The sequence below is a fragment of the Cajanus cajan genome, chromosome 6 (genome assembly GCF_000230855.2).
Source record: "Cajanus cajan strain Asha chromosome 6, NIPB_CcT2T_4, whole genome shotgun sequence".
In the NCBI taxonomy this organism is placed as follows: domain Eukaryota; kingdom Viridiplantae; phylum Streptophyta; class Magnoliopsida; order Fabales; family Fabaceae; genus Cajanus; species Cajanus cajan.
The window spans coordinates 63,763,167-63,785,513 of record NC_138522.1 but is presented as its reverse complement, the minus strand read 5'-3'; the positions used below and the strand labels follow the sequence as shown (position 1 = coordinate 63,785,513).

At 30.6% G+C, this 22,347-nt stretch overlaps 4 protein-coding genes across 6 annotated transcripts; 2 read left to right on the top strand and 2 right to left on the bottom strand.

Moving 5' to 3' along the window:
• Positions 1-1,586: 1,586 nt before the first annotated feature.
• LOC109806945 (beta-carotene isomerase D27, chloroplastic) lies at positions 1,587-9,436 on the bottom strand. Of its 3 annotated transcripts, none has more exons than XM_029273400.2 (8): positions 9,298-9,436; positions 8,159-8,358; positions 7,939-8,078; positions 7,260-7,352; positions 3,792-3,853; positions 3,278-3,384; positions 1,990-2,174; positions 1,587-1,883 (listed from the first exon to the last, which is right to left on the bottom strand). In XM_029273400.2, exons 1-8 carry the CDS (start codon positions 9,360-9,362, stop codon positions 1,698-1,700), a joined length of 1,038 nt encoding a protein of 345 aa, XP_029129233.2. In that variant the 5' UTR covers positions 9,363-9,436; the 3' UTR covers positions 1,587-1,697. The 3 variants fall into 3 exon arrangements, with proteins under 3 accessions (XP_029129233.2, XP_029129234.2, XP_020225065.2); XM_020369476.3 differs by having other exon boundaries at positions 1,697-1,883; positions 2,082-2,174; XM_029273401.2 differs by lacking the exon at positions 7,260-7,352.
• A 63-nt stretch (positions 9,437-9,499) lies between these two features.
• Positions 9,500-10,802, bottom strand: LOC109809028 (histone H2A variant 1). Its single transcript, XM_020372248.3, has 2 exons — positions 10,634-10,802; positions 9,500-9,993 (listed from the first exon to the last, which is right to left on the bottom strand). The coding sequence occupies exons 1-2, from the start codon at positions 10,745-10,747 to the stop codon at positions 9,697-9,699; spliced, it is 411 nt and encodes a 136-aa protein (XP_020227837.1). The 5' UTR covers positions 10,748-10,802; the 3' UTR covers positions 9,500-9,696.
• Positions 10,803-11,019: 217 nt separating this feature from the next.
• Positions 11,020-11,934, top strand: LOC109809027 (uncharacterized). Its single transcript, XM_020372246.3, has 3 exons — positions 11,020-11,375; positions 11,471-11,587; positions 11,663-11,934. The coding sequence occupies exons 1-3, from the start codon at positions 11,043-11,045 to the stop codon at positions 11,738-11,740; spliced, it is 528 nt and encodes a 175-aa protein (XP_020227835.1). The 5' UTR covers positions 11,020-11,042; the 3' UTR covers positions 11,741-11,934.
• Positions 11,935-20,601: 8,667 nt separating this feature from the next.
• Positions 20,602-22,347, top strand: LOC109808330 (uncharacterized). Its single transcript, XM_020371283.3, has 3 exons — positions 20,602-21,210; positions 21,300-21,495; positions 21,584-22,347. The coding sequence occupies exons 1-3, from the start codon at positions 20,824-20,826 to the stop codon at positions 22,063-22,065; spliced, it is 1,065 nt and encodes a 354-aa protein (XP_020226872.1). The 5' UTR covers positions 20,602-20,823; the 3' UTR covers positions 22,066-22,347.

Genomic DNA, 22,347 nt, shown 5'->3' with positions numbered 1-22,347 from the left:
GTTTGGGTTATCCCTTTAATTTTTGTATGCATCTACAAGCTGCCACCTAGAAAATAGAAATATTAGTGAGTGGTCATAATAAATTTGCTGTTTAACTTTTCTTTAAAAATTTCTCTTCTACGCTTCATACTACCATTCATCGTATGGTTACGTGTTCTATTTTAAACTAACACTTAAACTATTGTCTTTAATTATGACTTATTATTTATTAATCTACCATTATCGAAAAAAAAAACAATAATCAATAAAAAAAATATACATTTTCCGATGTTTGTTTCGCTTTTATTGACTGCATGGATTACTTGATGATTGCTAATTTCATGATAAGCAACAACAAATTGGAGGCAATTTACTATTATTGTATTATTAGGTAGTCTTCTCCTTGCACTGTAAGCAGATACCCCCACTTTGCAAGCTCTATTCTACATATCCCACATGTCTAATTTCCCATACTCTCCATGTCAATTACATCACTCTGATGCTATGCAACCCATTGCCTGTCCACTATTCAGGCAACGTAGACATCACCATCCTGTTACTAGTCAAATATATTTTACTTCCTATTTTAACGTCTCCAAAAAATTAATAATGATGTTTAGTGTCCTATACACACGTATATTTATTCTTATGAGTTCAGAATAAGAACCCTCGCTCTATTTTCTCTTCATGCAGCACTTGGCTTTTCTCAAATCAAATATCTTTTATTTTTATTTTTAGATATTATTACTTAAATTTATAACTTATTAAATGCGTATTTCGCTGACTCTAATCCGGATCATACAAATAAATAAAACTTTGGCCTACGTATGCTTTTATTTATAAATTTGAAAACGGAAAAAAAAATGTTTGAAATTAAGTAATAAAATGATGAAAATGTACTTGCAAATGATTGGTTGAAAGTGCGTTGGAGCACTTGGTTGTTTTCTTAATGAGAGAAACTATGGCTGATGAGTCTCAGCTTTGGCAGCATACAGAATGTGGGAGACAATCTTGTTCACCTGAAACCCTACAACAAATCTTCAGTCAAACCACTTCTTCCCCTAAAAGGAAACTATATATTTGGTTTTCAATTCACAAATAGAGGAAAGGATACTCATGAGGTCATATATATATTTCCATTAGTCATTACATACTAAAGAAATTTCTAAGGATCACTGTTGGTTTGAATACATTGCTGAAGTCACATTCAAGGGGGAAAGGTAATTCCCACTTCGAAAAAGAATTGAATCTTAGCCTGTTGTTAATTTGTCTGAATTTTCAAGTCATAATCCAATCTTCTTTTTTGGAAGAAGGAAGGGAGAGTTATTCATTTTGGAAGTTGTCACTAATATTTCATATTTAATTTATTCTCTTGTGCATGACTCATTTCTCATATTGTATGGGTACACAGATGATTGATATTGTTAATATATATCTATCGTTATCCATAAGTGTGTGTGTGATGTAACATGTTTGGATCCTCTCGTGCTTCTCTAGCACGCAAAATTTAAAATAAGAGCTATAAAAAAACGGAACACAAAATAAATGATGAAGAAATAAAAAGAAAGTAAAGATATAGATGATATATACAAAGAAGACTGGAGAGGGATCAGTAACATGTAACATTATTTTATTTATTGTTTAATATAATATAAATAGTAGCTCAGTTTTAATAGACATACACCCATTATCTAACATTGTTAAATCAGATATTCAAATCAAAATTTGGCTAGTGCACACCAAAAAAACTGCTTATCATCCAGGGAAGAAAAAAGTACATTCAAATAACGTAACTGATAATGGTGTATAGAGTGATGTTCTCTTCTTAAATCAGTCCTTCTATATTCCATTCCCTCTGCATTAACTACTGAGGCAGTCTGTTCCATGGTTTTTATATGCCTTGCCTGCATAATACATAAACATACAATGTTAGTTACATTCCACTGTTTGAAACAAGTTATAATCTTTTTACTTATGCAGTTTGGACATTTTTTAAGTTTCTTAAATAACCTTAACACTTGGCAGACCAAAAATAGAATTGGTAGTCTCCATAATAACATGATCATGAATAAATGCGATCAATCTTGCAATGAAATAATTACATAGTTTATAGCATGGTTGCTTCAGTGCTGGATCATCAATTTGTGCTGGAGGATCCTGTCCAAATATCATCTCACAACTCATGTCATCAAAATCTGCAAATCAAAAGATAAATAAAACAATCAGATTGCACATATCCATTTTCAGGAGACGTTAGTGGGATTTGTTTAATCATTTAGTTGTAGGAATTTCCCTTGTCCAATACGAGGTCCTGTACATTTCACCAACTAATTCACATATACATACAGAAATCACTATCATTAATTTAATGTTGACATTGCCATCATGATATACAATTTCAATGCTTTTGGTTAACAGATGGTGGGTTCATGAGAATCAAGATGTTATTCATAGGAAATAACACTATCGATAATGAACACTGAAGTCTGACTTATGGTTATTATTATATATATATTTAGGTATAATTCTTTGTAAGTCACATGCAATACATATTTCATTTATCTGTATTCTGGTTTTCTCAAAAGCCTCAGTGTGTTGATTTGCAATTTAATTTGCATCTGAGTGGTATGTGCATGGGGTCCTCCATTGAAATGATGAGTCTGACCACCACATTCTAGTGGAAGCTTGTAGAGGCCATCATACTCTTTCAAGTATGAAATCTATTTCTTTTTGTTCATATTTTTTGATGGCCTTACCAAAAAAAGAGATACTTTAGATATATTTTTCTTCAGCAATGTCCTTTTCCATTTAGTTTTTTTTCTCTCTCTCTCTCTTTTTTATTTTTATTTTTTATTTTTTATTATAGTAAAGCAGGTGACATTTTGCCAACATCTGAAATACACCCTGCTTTAATCAAGAAATTCATTTCATGTAAAAGAATATAATAAATCATCTCAAAATAGGGAAAATACTATTATATAATACAAAACCAACAAGTCCATGCTGTTGGTCAATTTTTTATACGATATGCAACTGAGTTTTTAAATTTATAAAAAAAATGAGTTGATGATAGTCAACTACATGTCACATTGAAATTGATTAGCCAAAATATGTGATTCTGAAGTATATATAATAATTTCTCCTCAAAATGTGTCTCCATGATAATTTCAAATACAATTAAATTCTGCAGCAGAAACTGGTTGAAACATGAAAATGAAGTGAAATAAATTGGAGGGTCAAAAGTAGAACTGTGCTGATGCAATGCAATAATAATAGTATGGTTAGTGAGGATACTTACTGGGGACCATGTTGACTGACATACCAAGAGAGTCCTTTATAAACTTCTGAGATGGCATTTTGCAGAGATTAATACACATCCCTACACAATTTGTCTCCTCTAAAAACCTGCACATCTTAATTGTTATTTATAACTAAATTTAAAAGAGGAAAGAGGAAGAGAGAAAGGGAAATATAGATTGAAATGATAGATATACTGAGAATACTAGCTAACAAGTGCTCAACAATACTAGTTAAAAAATTAATAATATTAAAAATTATGCTTGAAAAAACATTTTACTTTGATTCATTAATTAGTAGTATTGGTTAGTATTCTCCATATAATAATCATGATTTTGGTATTGAAAAAAAAAGGGACAATGATGATATATGGGAATAGAGAATAGAAGCTCAATCATATTAGTAGATTGTGCGTCGCCAGAATGTGGCTTAGGTGGGTGAATTGGGGACCATTTTCTGTTAAACATGTAAAGAATATATAAATGAAAAAATAAAATAAAATAAAATAAAATAACCTGCATTTTTTGACGTAGACTATATTTTTTTCCCTTCGCCCGTTGACCTCCGATTCTCTCACCTATATCCACGGTGAAATTAATTAGGTTAATCCTTTTAAATGATTTTTTTAATCGTAGGTCGGAAAGTAAAAGGGTATCCCCATACTATGATCAAGTAGGTTATTTATTAATCTATAGTTTTTATTTTATGTTAAGATCACTGCTATGTTATCATATTCAATTCAATTCTAGATCAGAGTCAAATCAGATAGGATATCATTACATACACGAAAGCTCTTTCTCTAAAATTTAATACAACTAGATATTTAAGAAATCGGACTGAAAACTTAGTTAAATTAAAACGGGCTTTCACTAATTGATTTACGGGTTAATTAAATTCAAATTCAACTTTATGTACTTTTCAAAAAATTTAAACAGTTTTATGATTTAAATTATACATGGATTTTATTTTGGGTTTTAAACATATATATGAATGCGAATATTTTGATAACAATTGATAAAATAAATTAAAATCTTATTTGTAATTCTAAAACATGTAGCTTTATTTATTTTTGGATTATCTCGATGATCAAGATGTATTATCCAAGAAATTTTTGTAGGAAATTACTTTTTGTAATCAACTTAATTTTTTTATCTAGAATAATTCACCATTTTTCTGATTAAGAATTTGTATTGCACATGAAATCTAATAATGAATGATGATGATTAAGTATTAAAATATGATAAAATTCTTATAAAATCACGTAATTTTGAGGTCCAAAAATATAAAATAATTAAATATAAAGTTTTCATTCTAAGACAAAGATAGATAAAATACTTTTTTCAATACTCTAACTTTAGACAAGTTACTACGTTATCTTTGGTGTATTTTTTAGACCGAAACAATTTAAATATATTTTAGATAAAATAAAGGTTTTTTTTTATAAAAAAAATAATAGTTCAATTCAAACTAATTTTTTCCAACAAATTTCACCGATTAATTTGGCCGAAACTTGATCGATTCTAAAATTAATAAGATTTCTGGAGACCAGTCGGTATATCAATTCTGAATTAGAGCAATTGAATATGATGATAAGTTTGAATATATATTCTAATATGGAAAACATTAATGTAAATGACGTTGATAATTTCATCCTAGTCAAGCTAATTGTCCCTTTCAGTTTTTAATTAAGATTTTGTATTACAATCTATTCAAAGGTAGAGAATATCATATAATACATATCAACTTTGAATCACTCGGGATGTCTCTATTAGTGCTCATGAAATCATGAGTTATTTCTTGTTAGATGCTTGAAAATATTTTTAACCATTTTGTGTTTTATTAAAGGTTGCACATGTGGTGTATGGTGATCCATAGAGTGTGAGTGTAGAGTATCAGCAAATGATTCTTATCCCTTGGTAGTTAATATCCATTTTCAATGATCTCTCAAGATGGTTGCTAATGAAACAGAAATAGGGCACCATGTGAGGATGACATTATGATGAGCTAAGTGTGGATGGCTTAACAGATAACACTGCTCCAAACTACGTAAGAGGATATATAATTAATTTCCTTTTCATAACTATTAACTAGGAAGGAGATAAAAAGGGGGGAAAAAATAAAATAAAATAAAATAAAAAGCATGCAGTGCAAGTACCCTTTCTAATTAATATCGCTTTTCTGTTATATGGGATGGGGAATCTCTTGCATTTTTATTTTCTAATGTTGTATAAGGTAGGGACAGGATCTTGTCCAAGTATGCTTGCCTTATTTACCGACTAGCCAAGTTACAATTTATTTTCAATATTCCAATCATTTTCAATAATCATTTGATTCTGTCAACACAAACACACCAGTCTTGAGTGGACTCCATTTGGTATCACTACACTCGTCAGTCACCACCATACCAAGGCTACTATAAATTTCAGTCTTGTCACTAGTGGAAGCGATATACCATGTTTGTATTCGCCATCAAAAATCTAAATCCATTTTATAGTATAAGTATGCTATCAAACCAACCATGATACTGTAATTTACCCTTTCTTTAAAAATAAATATTTCCACACTTTATAATGACTTTTTTTTTAAAGTAAAAATACCATGTATCACATACTACAAGATATAATGATTTTATAATTTTATTTAAGTCGAGTAATATTATTATAAAAAAATAAAATATTTTTTCAAAATTTTAATACAATTGCATATTCAAGTTATTAAGTTATAAAAATCTCACATAACTTAAAGTACGGTTTTGGTATCTTTTTACAATAAAAAAAAACGACTAATGTGTTTTTTTTATCATCTTGTATATCATAAAGTGAAAGAGTAGATATGAAAGACTAAAATAGAAAATAATATTTAAACACTTAAAATGTTAGCATTAAACATATGGTGAGAGGGAGATAAAAGAAAAATATAAGTATTACAAGTCATACTATATGAGAAGAAGAGTGATTAAAAAAAGGGTGAATGTTGGTAGGTATTTGAAAAAATTGAATATCCGAAAATTATTGTTGTTTCAAAATTGAATAAAACAGAATTTTGATTTCTCATTTTTATTTTAGATTTTAGTTTAGTCTCTTAAGTTTAAAAAGTCTCACTTTGATCTATTAAATTGTCTTTATTAATCAAATTGGTCCTTTTATTAATTTTCTGCATTCATAGTGTTAATTTTGATTTGTGTGTCATGTAACATTAAATTGTTCAAATGAGTGTGACAAATTGACATAATGACCAACTTATTCTAATAGAAATATTTTAAGAAATAAAATGAAACTTTTTTAACTTAACAAACTAAATTGAAACCATAAATAAAAATAAAAAACAAAATTCTATTTTAGCATTTAAAATTTAAGATCAAATAAATAAGTTTTTTTTCTTTGTAATATCATTGTTTTTACACTTAATTTTTCAATACCTTTTTTCACTGGATCGACTTCTTTTAAAATAAAGTAATACTTCCAATTATAACTTCATATTTAAGTTAGAGATCAAACTCTAATTCTCGATTAAAGAACACAAATATCAAACAATTCGTATTGACTTTTTGATCAAATACTTCCTTTATACCTTATTTACTTCTCCTTTTTCTTCCAATTAAACAAATAAATAATTTTTTATTTATAAAAGATTCTCATGTGAGAGTACAAAATATAAACACAAAATCCTTAGTTTATACAAATTATGAGTATGTTTAAATATAAGTTAAAAATGTTTTTGAGAGTTTTTCTACTCTTTATTTTTAGTAGAGAAACTCTGAAAAACACTTCTAAACTTGTATTTAGATAGAATGTATAAAAATTCTAACTTCTAAGAAAAATAAAATATAAGGTAAAAAAATTTTACATGTTATATATTTAACTTTTTTAATTCATAAAAATAATATTTATTACACAGTATATAAAGATTAATCAGAGATATATAGTGATGAATGATGCCCTAGTAATTTTCAAAGGAAAAAAGGTTATGTTTGAATTGTTTACCTCGGAAGGTCCGACTAACCAAGCAAAGAACAAAGTCGTGAAAACGGCAAAATATTCCCTTGAGAGTTTAGATGGTCGTAGTATTGTCTTTATCTGCCATTCTCATATACAGCAAACAACATATTCATCGTTGAAAATCACAATGCTCAAGCAATAAAATATAAAACTAAAGCACAAAAAAGAATTTGAACAAGCCATTCGGCACAAAATAGCAGGGATCTAATAAAATTACAGAGCAAAGAATAACTCCCAAAATCTCCTTCCCATTTAACTCGAAAAATACCATTTTGATTTCTTTAAACTTCAAAATTCCTTAAAATGGAAGAAGCAAAACATGAAAACAAACCCAAGAATGTTTACAGTCTACTACCCAAGCCGAAATTTTATGTTAACTTTTTCTATAATTCCATAATACCAAATTAATGAGAAAATTTCTGATATCTTAGTTATACTTTACGTCTCAAAATTACAAACTATATTTATTTCCCTGATTCATTATAATCATTTGCTTTCCTAGTTACTATAATTAGGACAACATATAATGTCAGTAAATAATGAAAACAAATCATTATCATATAATTAGTCATTTCAAGAATAGAGGTACAATTAAAACACAATCACAACTAACACAAGACAAGACAGGAAATGAAAATTGTTATAGCATGAGTAATGAACTCACGAATGAAAGTATGGGCTTTGGGAAGGCTTTGTGAAGAGCTTGAATGACAACCTCTTGCTGCTGAATAGGGTCAAAGTTGTGTTTAGCCACCGTAGCTGCCTCAACCAAGCTCTCAAACCCACTCTTATTGTTGCTGAGTCCTGCAAAGGAATCAAAAGACCATAATAAAACTTTCTCCTTCAAATAAACTACAACAAAGTGATCACAAAAGGGTATGAACCTGTGGCTGCTTGAACACTTTTTGATAGATGGTTTATTGCTAAGCGATCAAACAAGTTATCGTTGTAGGCATTAGTTTTTGTTTCTGCAGTAACGTGGTCTGAAGGTGTGGTTCTTAGCATTGCAACGACAGAAGGATGTTGTGGTTCGCGTTTGATGGGGTTCAAGTGAGTTGAACATAGTGGTGAACCCTTGTTGAGCCTAAAAGAATTTGCATCCATGTGTGAATATTAAGTGAGAGAAATAAGGAATGGTAACAGGGGAAGAAGTGAGAGGCACATATAAGAAAGAGTATGAAAATGGGATGTTCACACAAAGTTTGTGCTCGAGATTCCGGGCTTGGCAGTTGGTAAGGATATTAGATGCTTTCTTGTGTCGGCTTACGGGCTATGTACTATACACAAAACATCCTCTAATATTAAATTTGTTATGACACTCTGAGAATCACACTTATTCGATGTTAATGAAATGAGAGATAAACACAAAACTTCACGTGATAAAATCATGTCAAATTTTAATGAAAAAATATATTTGGACAACCAAGATATTATTAGACATCTAATGAGATAAAAGAAAGAAAAATAAGACAGGTAATAAAATGTGATAAAAAAAAAACTGAAAAGTGCTTAAAAATATGGGTCATCAAAATGATTGCTCAATTTTAATGTTGTTAAATATGTTTTAGTTTAGAGTAAACAAATACATAATTCATTCTTAATCTCTAACAGAAGCTTAGTGATATGAATTGAAATAATATGTACAAAATTATGTTTTAACATATAATTTATACTCTTTAAAAAAAAAAACTTGTATCTAATTATTACTTTTTAAATAAAATATTCCAAAACACAATAATTTTTTTACACCGATAATAATAACAATAATAGTTAGTTAAAATAAGTCCCCTGAATAGTTTTTATAAAAAATAAAGAATTGCTAATAAAGTATTAAAAGAATCTTTGAAAAAGTCAACAATATTTTTAAAAATATATATCATATTTTGTGTTACCAATGAATATTCTTCGTAATTTTTAATAACATATAACGAAGACACTCACTAATTCACAATACCCCTCAATTTTTTACTCAAAATAAGTACACCAAACTGTCCCCAAAGATAAAATTTTAATTTGTGCACACCTTGTGACCAAACCACAGCACCGAAAAGTGGAGCCCTGTGTCTTACAAGTAAACTTGTTCGGCATTTGGCACGACAGTCAGTATGCGAAGAACATCTGAACTTTGATAGTTAAATTACATTGCAAAGATTAATCAGAATATAAGAAGCCAATATGAGTGAGCCAAATAAGCAGTAAAAAGAACCAAAATCACACAGCGAGACTAAAACAAAGAACTCATAAAATCCAACAGCATTACAATTCCAGGAGTAGCAGCACAACATGCAAATAAAAGTAGCGGATAGAATGACCATTTACACACTAACATATAACACCTGTTCTTGAGAAACATAAAAGGTCTACACTAGACTACATGATGATAAAGAGTCACATAAAGGAAAAGCAAAGAGGCCATTCATTTTCACTCTTTAGCAGCTTTGTTGATCAAGGACTTGTGAATGTGGGGGATAACACCACCACCAGCAATGGTCCCTTTGATGAGGGTGTCCAGCTCTTCATCTCCCCTGATAGCGAGTTGCAAGTGCCTCGGTGTGATCCTCTTCACCTTCAGATCTTTGCTCGCATTCCCAGCAAGTTCAAGAACCTCAGCGGTGAGATATTCCAGAATTGAAGCCAAATACACTGCAGCAGTGGCTCCCACACGCCCATTGGCTTGAACCCTCTGCTTCAACTGCCTGTGGATTCGACCCACTGGAAACTACAACCAACAAAACAGAACCTAAATAATCAAATCTATTCATCAACCAAATCCAACAAAACCTACCAGGTCGACCTAGTGATAAGAGATCCAAGTAATATTACATGAAATCCTAGATCTAAATTTTATTGTGGTACACAAAAAATTCCAACAACCCAAAAACATCTTCATCGTTCTAAAGAGTTCCATCCTTGTAAATTTTGAGACAAGCCGGGCATCTAAAGGGCAAATCCTTTCAAAATATTCAAATTTGAGACTTAATATATACTTGAACTATTAGGACTCGGTAAAAAAAATTATTCTTTTGAGTTTTCTCAGGAAATTGACCAAAAAAAAAATGATTTCTCAGGAAAAGAGGGGGGGTGTTAATTTACGTGATGAGGTACAATTCCGACCGATTACTATAACCGACGGAGAGAATTCGAAGTAAAAACCACAAAAAGGTAGTTGCTTTAGGTTGAGATTAGAACGCGGAATCCGGAACAAGGTTCTAGGACGACGACAAGAACACAAATTGCATGGAACATATGAGAAACATGAAAAGGTAGCGAAAATGGGTTGAATTGATGATGTTTAAGGTTGAAAAGCAGGGCAATTGAGGAGGAAGAAGGAAATATGAGAAAAAGGGTAGGTGGGTTACCTGGATCCCAGCACGGGATGAACGAGAGACAGGCCTTTTCTTATCCTTGTCCTTGTCCTTGTTGGCTGTCGTGGTTTTCCCAGCCACAAGCCCCTTCCCTCCCTTTCCCGCCATCGACACAGAGAGTGAGAGAGAAACCTAAAACCCAAATGCAATGAAATTGATGAATAGTAGACGTGGATGTGAGCGTTATATATCTTAAGCACTTTTTAAATTCCCACTTCTCAAACCAAAGCGCGCTCGCTCGCGTGGGAATTTCCATTTCAAATGACTTTTCACTTTTCTTTTGCGCGGCCCTTTTCCTCACTCCAAAACTATCCCGGCCCATTAAAGGCGGCCCATCAGCCGAGACAGGCCCAAATGTAGGATAAGATTTCACTAGCGGAATCTGAAACGCAAAACTGTATTCATGGCAGCCAGTGGCGGTTGCAGCTTCCTAACATTATCGTGTGCAGGTGCGGTGCCAAATCAACATGCGTCCCACCCAACAACGTTGTTCGGAGTTTCCCAATTCCACCAGAGCAAGATAAAACCACCGCGTAGGTTAGTGGTGGTGGCAGTGACTCAAGGCTCTACCGAATCAAGCAAGTCCGATGAAAAAATCCCTTCTTGGGCCAAACCGGACTCCAATGAACCACCGCCGTGGGCCCGGGATGAGCCCAATAACAAGAACTCGCAACAAGGATTTGAAATCCCGTTCTATGCTTATTTGCTTGCCTCTGCTATCACCGCAATCGCCGCTGTAATAAAAATATTGCTTTTCTTTTTAATTAATTAATTATTTATTTATTTCCTACTTTTCAGTCTTATTTATATGTATATCTTTTGGTAGCACAGGTTGGTTCCATTTTCGAATATGTGAACCAAAGACCCGTCTTCGGAGTCTTGTCCTCTGACAGCGTGTTTTATGCTCCGTTGCTTGGCTTTTTTGTCTTCACCGGCATTCCCTCCTCGGTAATTAATAATTCATACAATCCATTAATAGTAATAGAAACTCTTTGATTGATGCCTTCTTAATGTTTAATTCAGGCTTTCCTGTGGTTCAAGTCTGTTCAAGCAGCTAACAAGGAAGCAGAGGAACAGGACAAGAGGGATGGCTATTCATAGGGTGCTAGTGTTTCTGCAACCACAACTTTTGCTTCTGTGTTCAACACAATGCCACCATGTTATGTTATTGTAAGTTACATGAGGAAATTCCACATAATGTCATGTTGTATTGTATGTCACAATTGAGTGTGAATATGAATATTCATGTTGTGTATGAATACAGAGAGTAGTACGATAGCATATTTATTATTTAATATCATGCCATTGCATAGTCTGCGTAATTTCTGTCAACTGAAAATGGTATATGCTGCTGTTGTCTTGTAAATCTCCTGAAAATGCTTGATTTTCCCCTCTATCATGACAGTTCCAATTCCAAGTAAAGGGTTACTTTCATATCTGCCCAAGAAGGTGGATCAGAATTTCGCAACTCTTATGTGGAAAAAGAGTCTGTAAATATTTAACCCCAACCCTTATAAATGCAACTCAATTTTGTGTCAGCAATGTTTGAAGTTTTCATGTAAACTATACACACCTCATATCACTCGCTTATATTACTAGGTAACTCAAATTATTTATCCCACATGAAAATTACTCTAAAGAATGATGTCATCTTATTTTTTATCATTAATATTTTTTTAATGATGTTTATACACACCATTTTTATGACTTTCTTGTCCACGATACTAATGGACGTATGTTTGCGTGGTGTGGTATATCTTTTCTTATTTTCGAAAAAAAAAAATGTATCCACTGAGTCCAACATCTCTACCATGGTATTACTATTACCATTTATTTTGACATGTTCTAGCTCCATATTTTCCTACAATTTTCTTAAAATATCGATTGCCTTCCTTGCTGAATTTTAATTACGCTGTAGTTGGGGAAAGTGTATCGGCATATCTTTGGTTCATATTTTTCGTGCAGTAATTAAATGTTTATTTGGGTTTTCTAGCCAACAAAGAAGCTTTTGGAGTCGCTATTGTTTGGCTGCAGAAATGTGAGGAAAAAAAATGGGATTATCAGTTGTTGAAATAACAGTGAAAGAGAGAATTAGGGAAAAATATTGAGGCAGTCAAAAAAGTATTTTCACCTAGGACGCCAAGAAAATGCTAAACAGCCAATGAAATAAGAGCCTTTGGTTATTTTGCCTACATCCCCTTATAACTTGCCCAACGAGTAGGTTTATAATATTGTGCATCTTTTTCTTTTTTTTTTGTTAGGTGAAGGAAATATATTAAAAAGACTAGGGGAAATTATCCGAAAAGAACATTAAATTTCTACCCACGTAAGCTTGGAACTAAGACCAAGATTGAATCTTAATTAAATTCAACAAATAACTCAAGTCAAAAGAGTTATTAATACATATTATTTTATTTCACAACAACCACGTATACTGGAATATCGTGGGCCACAAAATATATCAAATATACATGTTTGGTTTAAGAAAAAATAAATAACTAAGGAAGGGAGAAATAGAAGGGAAAAACTGGGGGAAAAAAAATTTGAAATCAATTGTTTCAAATTTTTCAATCGATAAAATATTTTCTTTCAAAAACAATGGATTGTCACTTATAAAAATCATGACAATTGGTTATCAACCACCAGCAATCGATTATTTTTTATGTAAAAAAAATCATTGCGGTATTTTTATAATCAGTATTTTAGCTCATGTAACATATTAAATGCTTATTATATATAATTAAAATTTATAATAAATTATATATAATATTTAAATATTTAAAATTATATAAATAAATATTTGTAAACATATAAATTATATTTAAATTTATGATAAATATTTTATATTTTGACACAATATTATTTTTAAATATAGATAATTTTAAAAGATATTAAAATTTATTTTATAAAAAAATATAATCATTAAAATTTGAATTGAATCAAAAATTAAAATAATTTTTTAAAAGAATTTCCATATAATCATTTGTATTTAATATATAGATGAATATTTTGTAGAAAAATAAAAAGGTGTAGAACCACTTCTTTTTATTTATTTACTCTTGTATTTCTTAACAATCTAACACATTAATTTCTATTTTCTTTCTCGTCTTTATTTTTTTCCCAATTTCTTACCTACCAGATGGACTTGTGAAGATAAAAGATAAGAAAGAAAAAAAATATACGATTACAATTCTTTTGTTAGTTGTTTAGAAAAAGAACAGTGCGTTGCATATACATCGGTCACCACATGTTGTCTGAAGATTGACAACTTAGAAGAAACTTGTCCACAATCATGCTTCCACCTTGACAGGCAAAGTACCTTTCAAAAAAATATATCTATTACATATAATAAAAAGTTCAGCTATTACATTTCCCGCTCAAACCAAAACCTTTTTTTTTCTTTTCTAATTTATATTATAATATTTTAAAAAAATTTGTTATAGTATAAATAATAATAATAAACTAATATCATAAATTTTATAATTATTATTGATTTTATTCATTTTAAGTCCGTTTTAAAGTTATAGTAATCTTTTCATTTATAAATGTTATTACATATCTATATTAATATTATAAATAACTTTATAATATTATTTTATTTTTATTAACAAGAGACCTAAGCAACGTAAGTGATAATATATAATAACTAATATTTCACTATTATAATAAGAACAACAAAATAATTGTTTTATATTTAAAATTAAAAAATTATTTTATAACATCATCATATTTAAAATATGTAGTTCTACTATAATTAAAAATAAATAATTTGAAATTTATTATGATCTTATACCATGTTAATTTTATTTATATTTAAAAATTAATATATATATATATATATATATATATATATATATATATATATATAATTTATCAATAGATATCTTAAAACTATGATGTTGTTTATCATGTTTCTAAAAAAAAAATTAAAAAGAAGATAAAATGAGTCTTGAGCATGACAAATAATAATATATCAATAATTAAATATTTTTTATTATTATAATAAAAATAGCATAATAATTATTTCAAATTATAGATCACAAAATGGGTTAGACTCAACGGACCAACTCATATAATCTTATTCTTATTTTAAACATCTTTTATTTCTTATTTATATATATATATATATATATATATATATATATATATATATATAAAATTTATTAATACATGCCTTGAAATTAAAATGTTGTTAGTCAAGTTGTTTTTTTTATAAATAAAATAGTTTTTTAATTTAAATAAATATTTTTTTTTTATTAATTTCTTAAAACAATTTTGAAATATAATAAATTGTTTTAAAAGTGTGAGTATGATTTTAATTCTATTTTTAAAATATTTTATCTGATACGATATTGAAAAAAACTTATTAATTAGTAAAAATAAAATAATATCATTAAATTTTAAATAATTATTTATAACGACATGTCAAGTCATTACACTTTACAACTTAGCAACTAGTAGTAAAAAACATAAATAATATAATCTAAGTGCAAACAAATCTTAAATATGCATACAATAATATATGTATAGAAATAATCCTTTGAAAACATAAATGTTCCTCAAAAAAACTACATTACAATCTTATATATACATACATATATACACACAATAATCTAAAATTGAAATTATAAACCTAGGTTATTAGTTAAGTTACTATTAAAGACTAACTACACCAAGGTAGTTTAAGCAATGATACCATCCTTTAGCATAACTACAAATAATAATATCCATACTCGTTATATAAATATCCATTATATTTAGGATTGGTATGACATTTTACATTTTTTTTTTCTTTTATTTCACTTTCTCAGTGTACCAGCACCGAGGTCATACCGAGATCATAATATAATATGTCGGCCAGTGTAAGCCGACATAAATCCCGAGATCAACGAAACCGATATCTCAATATATAAATAACATCAAATATATGACACGTGCCAATAGCGATCAACCTAACCATAGTTAACTCACCTCGGACAACTGCTACAGCGGTTACATCGGAAAATTGCACAACACAGGTAAAGGATAAGTATGAGAATACACAATGGTTGATGACTAACTTGATCGTCAGAGTCCTTTTTGCAGGTACGTTCGAGACGCCCGAGCAAGGAGACCGGAGAGAAGAAACTCAACCTGTTGATCGATTTCACACAACCTCGGTTGAACCCAACAGAGAAAATGTACTTACACGAATCAGGTCGTCTCCCTAACTCGGATAAGTCATCTTCTCTGTTGGGTTCAACCGAGGTTGTGTGAAATCGATCAACATGTTGAGTTTCTTCTCTCCGGTCTCCTTGCTCGGGCGTCTCGGACGTACCTGCAAAAAGGACTCCGACGATCAAGTTAGTCATCAACCATTATGTATTCTCATACTTATCCTTTACCTGGGTTGTGCATTTTTCCGATGTAACTGCTGTAGCAGTTGTCCGAGGTGAGTTAACTATGATTAGGTTGATCGCTATTGGCACGTGTCATATATTTGATGTTGTTTATATATTGAGATATCGGTTTCGTTGATCTCGGGGTTTATGTCGGCTTACACTGGCCGACATATTATATTATGATCTCGGTATGACCAAAGGGCCGTGTTGTTTCAGTGCACGTGGTGGAAAAGTGATGGGTTGCAATAAATGGGTGTCAAATAGGAAACGACAGGCGCGTGGGGATGTGTGAGGTTTAGAGGAAACGCTTGGGTTTTGGAGGGATGTAAGAAGATTCGTGTAAGTACACTCAGTTTATTTTCTTTTCCTTCCCTTTCTTTTCTAAATCAGATAGAGCTTTATAAATGTCGAATACTTGTAATCAACACCTTAAAACTTTCTTTGACATCTTAAAAGAAAAAAAAAAGTAGTTTAAATATATTGTTTTAAAACTAAAAACTATACATGTTAATTGGATCATACAGTAACCATTAATAAAACTAGTAACTCTGGAAATAGTTTTATGTACGTAATATGACTTAACGACTTCAATTCATTTAAATTTTCAATATAAACAATTTAAGGAAAAACATGAATATTAATTATTGTTTATTTTTATAATAATATTACTAGAAAAAATATTTATGGTAAAAAAATTTAATTGATCACTTTAAGTAAAATTTGTTTTTTCAATTATATTTTTGTTTATCTATAAGATTCGTATCTTGAAAAAATTTATAAGTAAATCGAGTTCAATTCTACTCAAATCAACATTTTGATGAACGGTAGTATTAATTAGAATATTTATTAAGGATGACAAACTGAACTTCAATCTATCAATAAGCTCAAAGTTGATGGGTTGAATTAAACATCGTAACCTCTTTATCCACCTCACTTAATCTATCAACTTATGAAGCAAAATAACGATTGACTTGTTGGCCTACCTATTATTTATTTTATTTTAGTATCAAGTTTAAATAAGTCACACTAAATTTATTATGTAAATAATTCGTAATTTGTTGTGGTACAAATATGTTGTATATTTAATTTATTTTATTATATATAATTTGAAATTTCTTATACAACAAATTTATTAAAAGAACCATTATTATTATTACTACATATTTATTTTATTATATAATAAATTTAATATTTGTTGTGTAGAAAATCAAATCAATTCTGTTATAATTTATATGAATTTTTTAAATATTAAGATACAAATATGTAAAAAAAAAATCCAAAATAAAAATATACTTTTTTTCTTCTTTCCAATTTTTCTTTAAAAAAATTGACTACCCACCAACCTACCTTTAGTGAAGATAAGTTACAGCGTCCAGTCCGATTTTATTTGGCGGATGGGTTTGATCCGATCTCATTTTTTAGCAGTATAATAGTAGAGGAACCGTACTAAAGCGCTTTGTGATCCTAATATTTGTATTAGTAAAAGCTCAGGGGTTCGAATCCCGCCTTGTGTATGCAGCCGCGTTAAATCTTGGGACCAGCTATCCCACCCTTTGAAGTGTCTCCAACGTAGCGAGGAGATTAGTCACTGCTGTCGGCGGTGGATACTCCAGGAACGAATAAAAATAAAATAAAAATAGCAATGATGTATTATTAGTGTAATTTTGAATGCATCCTAAGCACGATATTTATAATTTATTAAAAGCGTTTTTACTATTGGGCAACGTCCTGGAGAAGTTTGGTGAATTAAATATCAAAGTGAGTTTGATTGATTGAAACTTGGAAGTGAACACATGAGGTCCAAGAGGAGTAATAAGATTGATGAAGGATTTAATAGAGGTTTTGACTATAATGGCCCAAGTGATGAAAATGAAATGAAAGAAATAGAATGAGAAGTGAGAAGTAGTCTGCACTAGAAAACTAGGTACTACGTGCAATAGATAGTGCACTTGACTAACACCACTTCCATACCACCCACATTCAACATTTCATAATGGGTCCCCCAATCTACCTAGTCTTCCGTGTTCCACACTTTCCAGTTTCCACTACTCTCTCATTAATTCGTTTTCAAATTGCCGCAGTACTCTATTCTTTTATGCAAACATAACAATACAAACCATGTTAATTAAAATCAGAATGACAACATTTTCCACTTTCATTAATTACTGTTGCAATTTCTTTTGGTTGGTCACGTGTATACATCCTCGTTACCCCATTAGACTAGACTAGATTCGCAACGCAACACACATGATCTTTCATTTCAAAATGAAAATATATGTATGGACTTTATTTTTGTTAAAGCGGTATAAACAGGGTATAAAATTTAGCTTTAGCTGCTCTGGATAGGGAAAGAACACTCTATATTTGCTGTGTTGCGAAAGGCAAGATAATTGATTTGGCATAAAAATCAAAGACGAAGAAAATGAGTGTCAATTCATGAGATGCGAAGAAGGGGCAAATGAAAATATATGGACTTTATCATAGGATAATCTTTTTTATACGCCACTTTACAGTTTACATTAACACAACTGCACAAATTCCAAACTTTATGCTCTTTCTTATTCTTATTAAAAAATAAAATAAATTTTAATATATAAAGGAGATACTAATATATAAAAGAGATAGTTACTTTTAATAATTTTTTTTATTTTTTATTTTTAAGTAAATTATTTTATTTTTATTTATTTTTTAATAATTATTTTTTTATGAGTAACTTTTTTTTTAATTTTTTTTTATTTTAAATACAATACAGGTACAAAGTATTTTTTTGTATTAATATAAATAAAGTAGATTTATATATGTTTGATTGCTATATTAATATTTAAAGAGGTATATATTTTTTAATAATCACCTTTTTCTGTTTATTATTATTTTTTTATTTTTAAAAATTAAAAAAAATGTTTTTATCAAATTTAAAACTTTAAAATTAATGAATTAATTATAATATTAATTATATTAATATATTTTTATTATTTTATTTTATTTTTATTTTAATAATGACACGAAATATCTTGATCTTATTAATAAAAATATATATAAAAAAGAATAAAATTTATTTTATAATTAATTTTTTATTATTTCAATGAATTATCAGCTTTCAAAATCGATTGACTTTTGCGTGACTTCTATATATTTTAATTTTAATCAGCTTCATTAATACATTTGTAATCTTATGAGTTGTTTAGGGTTATTTTATTTAATTAAAATATTTAAGTTAAGCCTTCATAAGTACAATTACATTACAGTTTTTTTAAAAATTATCCTATATTGTAGTCTTATATAAAATTTGATTTAAATTAATTATATATTAAAGTAGTATCCAGTTTGGGTCAAAACATGAAATTGCAACAAGTAATACTACTCAAATATTATCTACTCTTCCCATATTCATCAAGACAAGCAACATGCAACCACTACATAAAATCAAATATACTATTTCTTCTCCAAAACAACCTAAAATACTAAGAATAAGAAAACTTATGGATTTTGTCATTAAAGTTTTACAATTTTGTCCATTAATTTTTCAAATTTGGACATTTTTCATTTTATTTCAAAATTTTATCACTTTAATAATTAATAATTAATGTAATATAATATATCACATCAACATTTATATGTTTCATCAATTTATGTCCCTTAATCAATATATCACATTCATGATTAATTAATGAAATTAGAGATTCAATTAATGAGATAGGTGTAAATTTTTTAAAATTCTGTGACAAAATATATAAATTTAATAGTTGAATATTAAAATTAGTACAAATATAAAACCTAGGGAACAAAATATGTTGCTAAACTTAAAAAATAGTTTATTATAAGACTTAAATGATATTTATAAAAAAATTTACCTCTAACCTCCATTGTTTCACAAATATATAATTTTAGTCCCAAATATAGTCCTTCTAACATTCCAAATGAAACAAAAAAAAAATTGACATATTGATTTTTACTAATCATATTTTATGTTTATTTTTCATTCAACTAAGACAATTTCATTTTTAATTATGAGTACTGTTATGTTAATGTTAAAACTATTTCAATTAAGATTTTATTTTTAATTTTAATGGTAAATTAAAGATGTTTAATTTTAAAAATTAAAGAGTGAAAATTGTAATAAAAATAATGGGAAACAAAAATGATATATTTGTGAAACTGAAAAGAAAAAGAAAAAAAGAAGTTAATTTAATAATGATTTAATCTAGTGAGGCAAGTCTCCCTTTAATTTTGTGTTGAGGTGCGTAACTGGGGAAAAGTTTCCTAAACATGAAATTGACATTAAACCAACGAAAGGTGTGTTCCGTGAAGTCTAACCACCGTTTGACGCTTGAGTTACAGAGACAAAACCATCCTTCATTTGATTTTCCTCCTGGGCCTCATTCTGCGCCACATGAACTTATCCTTTGGCAACATAGGAAGGGCATTCTTGGCAAACCCAAAAAACGAAGCAACATCGTCCCATTGGCAATTGGCATACAACGAAGGGCATTTCCGGCATTCGCCACCGCTATCTGCCACGTGGACATACGCGTGGCAACTTTCCATTCTCTCTTCCTTGCTGTTAAATATGCCCATCCCTTCTGAGTCCTGACTTCTGATCCGCTCCTTATCCTGTCCTTCCTCACCGCTCCACGCGCAACACAAACAAACAAACATTAATCTTAATCTCTCTCGCCGCTGCCGGAGGTTACCAATGCTCCGCCCCTACACATGACGCCATACCGAACGACACTTGAGACTTGAGACTTGAGACTTGAGACTTGAGACTTCAGATACTCTACTTCTGTTGCTGCTGTTACAGTCATGCCTTTCACGATGAAGATTCAGCCAATTGATTTGCACGAGCCTCGGGAGGGGACTAGGCTTGAGCCGGTCAAGTCGGTGGTGAAGTCGCGCCTGAAGCGCCTCTTTGAGCGCCAATTCTCCGGCGTCCTTAGGAATCCGCCGCCGCCGGAGGAGCCGCATTTAGCTAAAGACGGCTCCGCTGATTTGGAACCGAATTCGGCGTGTTTAGCGAAAATGGTGCAGAATTTCCTGGAAGAGAATCACGAGAAAAACTCCGTTTCCGTCAAGTGTGCGCGTAACCGCTACAACAGCTTCGACGACAGCTCCGACGCCGAAACGCACGCGCTCGGTGGTTTCGGCGAGTCTAATTACTCTTTGTCCGGTGAAGCGCACGAAGTTCTCAAGGTATTTTGGATTTTTGATTGATCCGTGAGAGATTGCTCTGTAATTTGTTTTCGGCACTGGATAATACTTGTTTTTGTGATGTTGGATAGGGTTTGGTGGCGTGTGCCAGTGTCTATGAGAGGAATTTGCTAGCGGACACTGCTAAGATCATTGAGAAGAACAAGGCGACGTGCAGACGCAAAGACGATTGTTGTAGAAAGATCGTTACGGAAGGGTTGTTAGGTCTCGGATACGATGCTTCCGTCTGCAAATCTCGCTGGGAAAAATCAAGTTTCTGCCCCGCTGGTACGAAAGTTAGCAAAAGGGATTTTTCATTGTTCAAATAAACACAAAATTATAATTTAATTAATCTTCTGTTTTTGTATTTGTGCAGGGGAATACGAATACATTGATGTGATAATGGGAAAGGAGAGGGTGGTGGTCGACGTTGACTTCAGATCAGAATTCGAGATTGCTCGACCCACCAAGGCATACAAAGCGATCCTCCAAACCCTTCCTTGTGTATTCGTTGGCACGTGTGATCGGTTGCAGAGTATCGTTGCCATCGCGTCAGAGGCGGCTAAGCTGAGTCTGAAGAAGAAGGGCATGCACGTGCCGCCCTGGAGAAAAGTCGAATACGTGAGAGCGAAATGGCTCTCCCCTTACACCTGCTCGCGTGGAGTCAAGGAGGAAACCCAAGAGAAAAACCACTTTGTCATGGGAAATGGGGCTAACCAGTCTCAACCGTTGATGTTAACTGTGTGTGAGTGCGATGATGAAAAGTCTAAGTCAAAGCTCCTGGTTCAGAAGCCATCCGAGATGAAACCCAAGAGCTCACAATCCGGTTTGGCAGCTGTCTTCCATGAAAACCCCTGAAATTTTGATATATTATATATTTTTTTTTCTTTTATATTAAGTTTTAATTCTCTGGAGTGAGGATGGATTTAAAAAGGCTGTGTATGTAGTTGTGTAATTGCTCTATCCCCTTCTGCTTTTTATTGTAAGGGATGAGTTCTACTAATATGAATAAAGTAAAGGTGAAATATATTGTTAGTTAGATATTTGGGAGATTGCCAGAACCCCTTCTGCTTTTTATTGTAAGGGATGGGATTTATGATATGAATAAATTAAAGGTGAAATATATTGTATTCTTAGTTA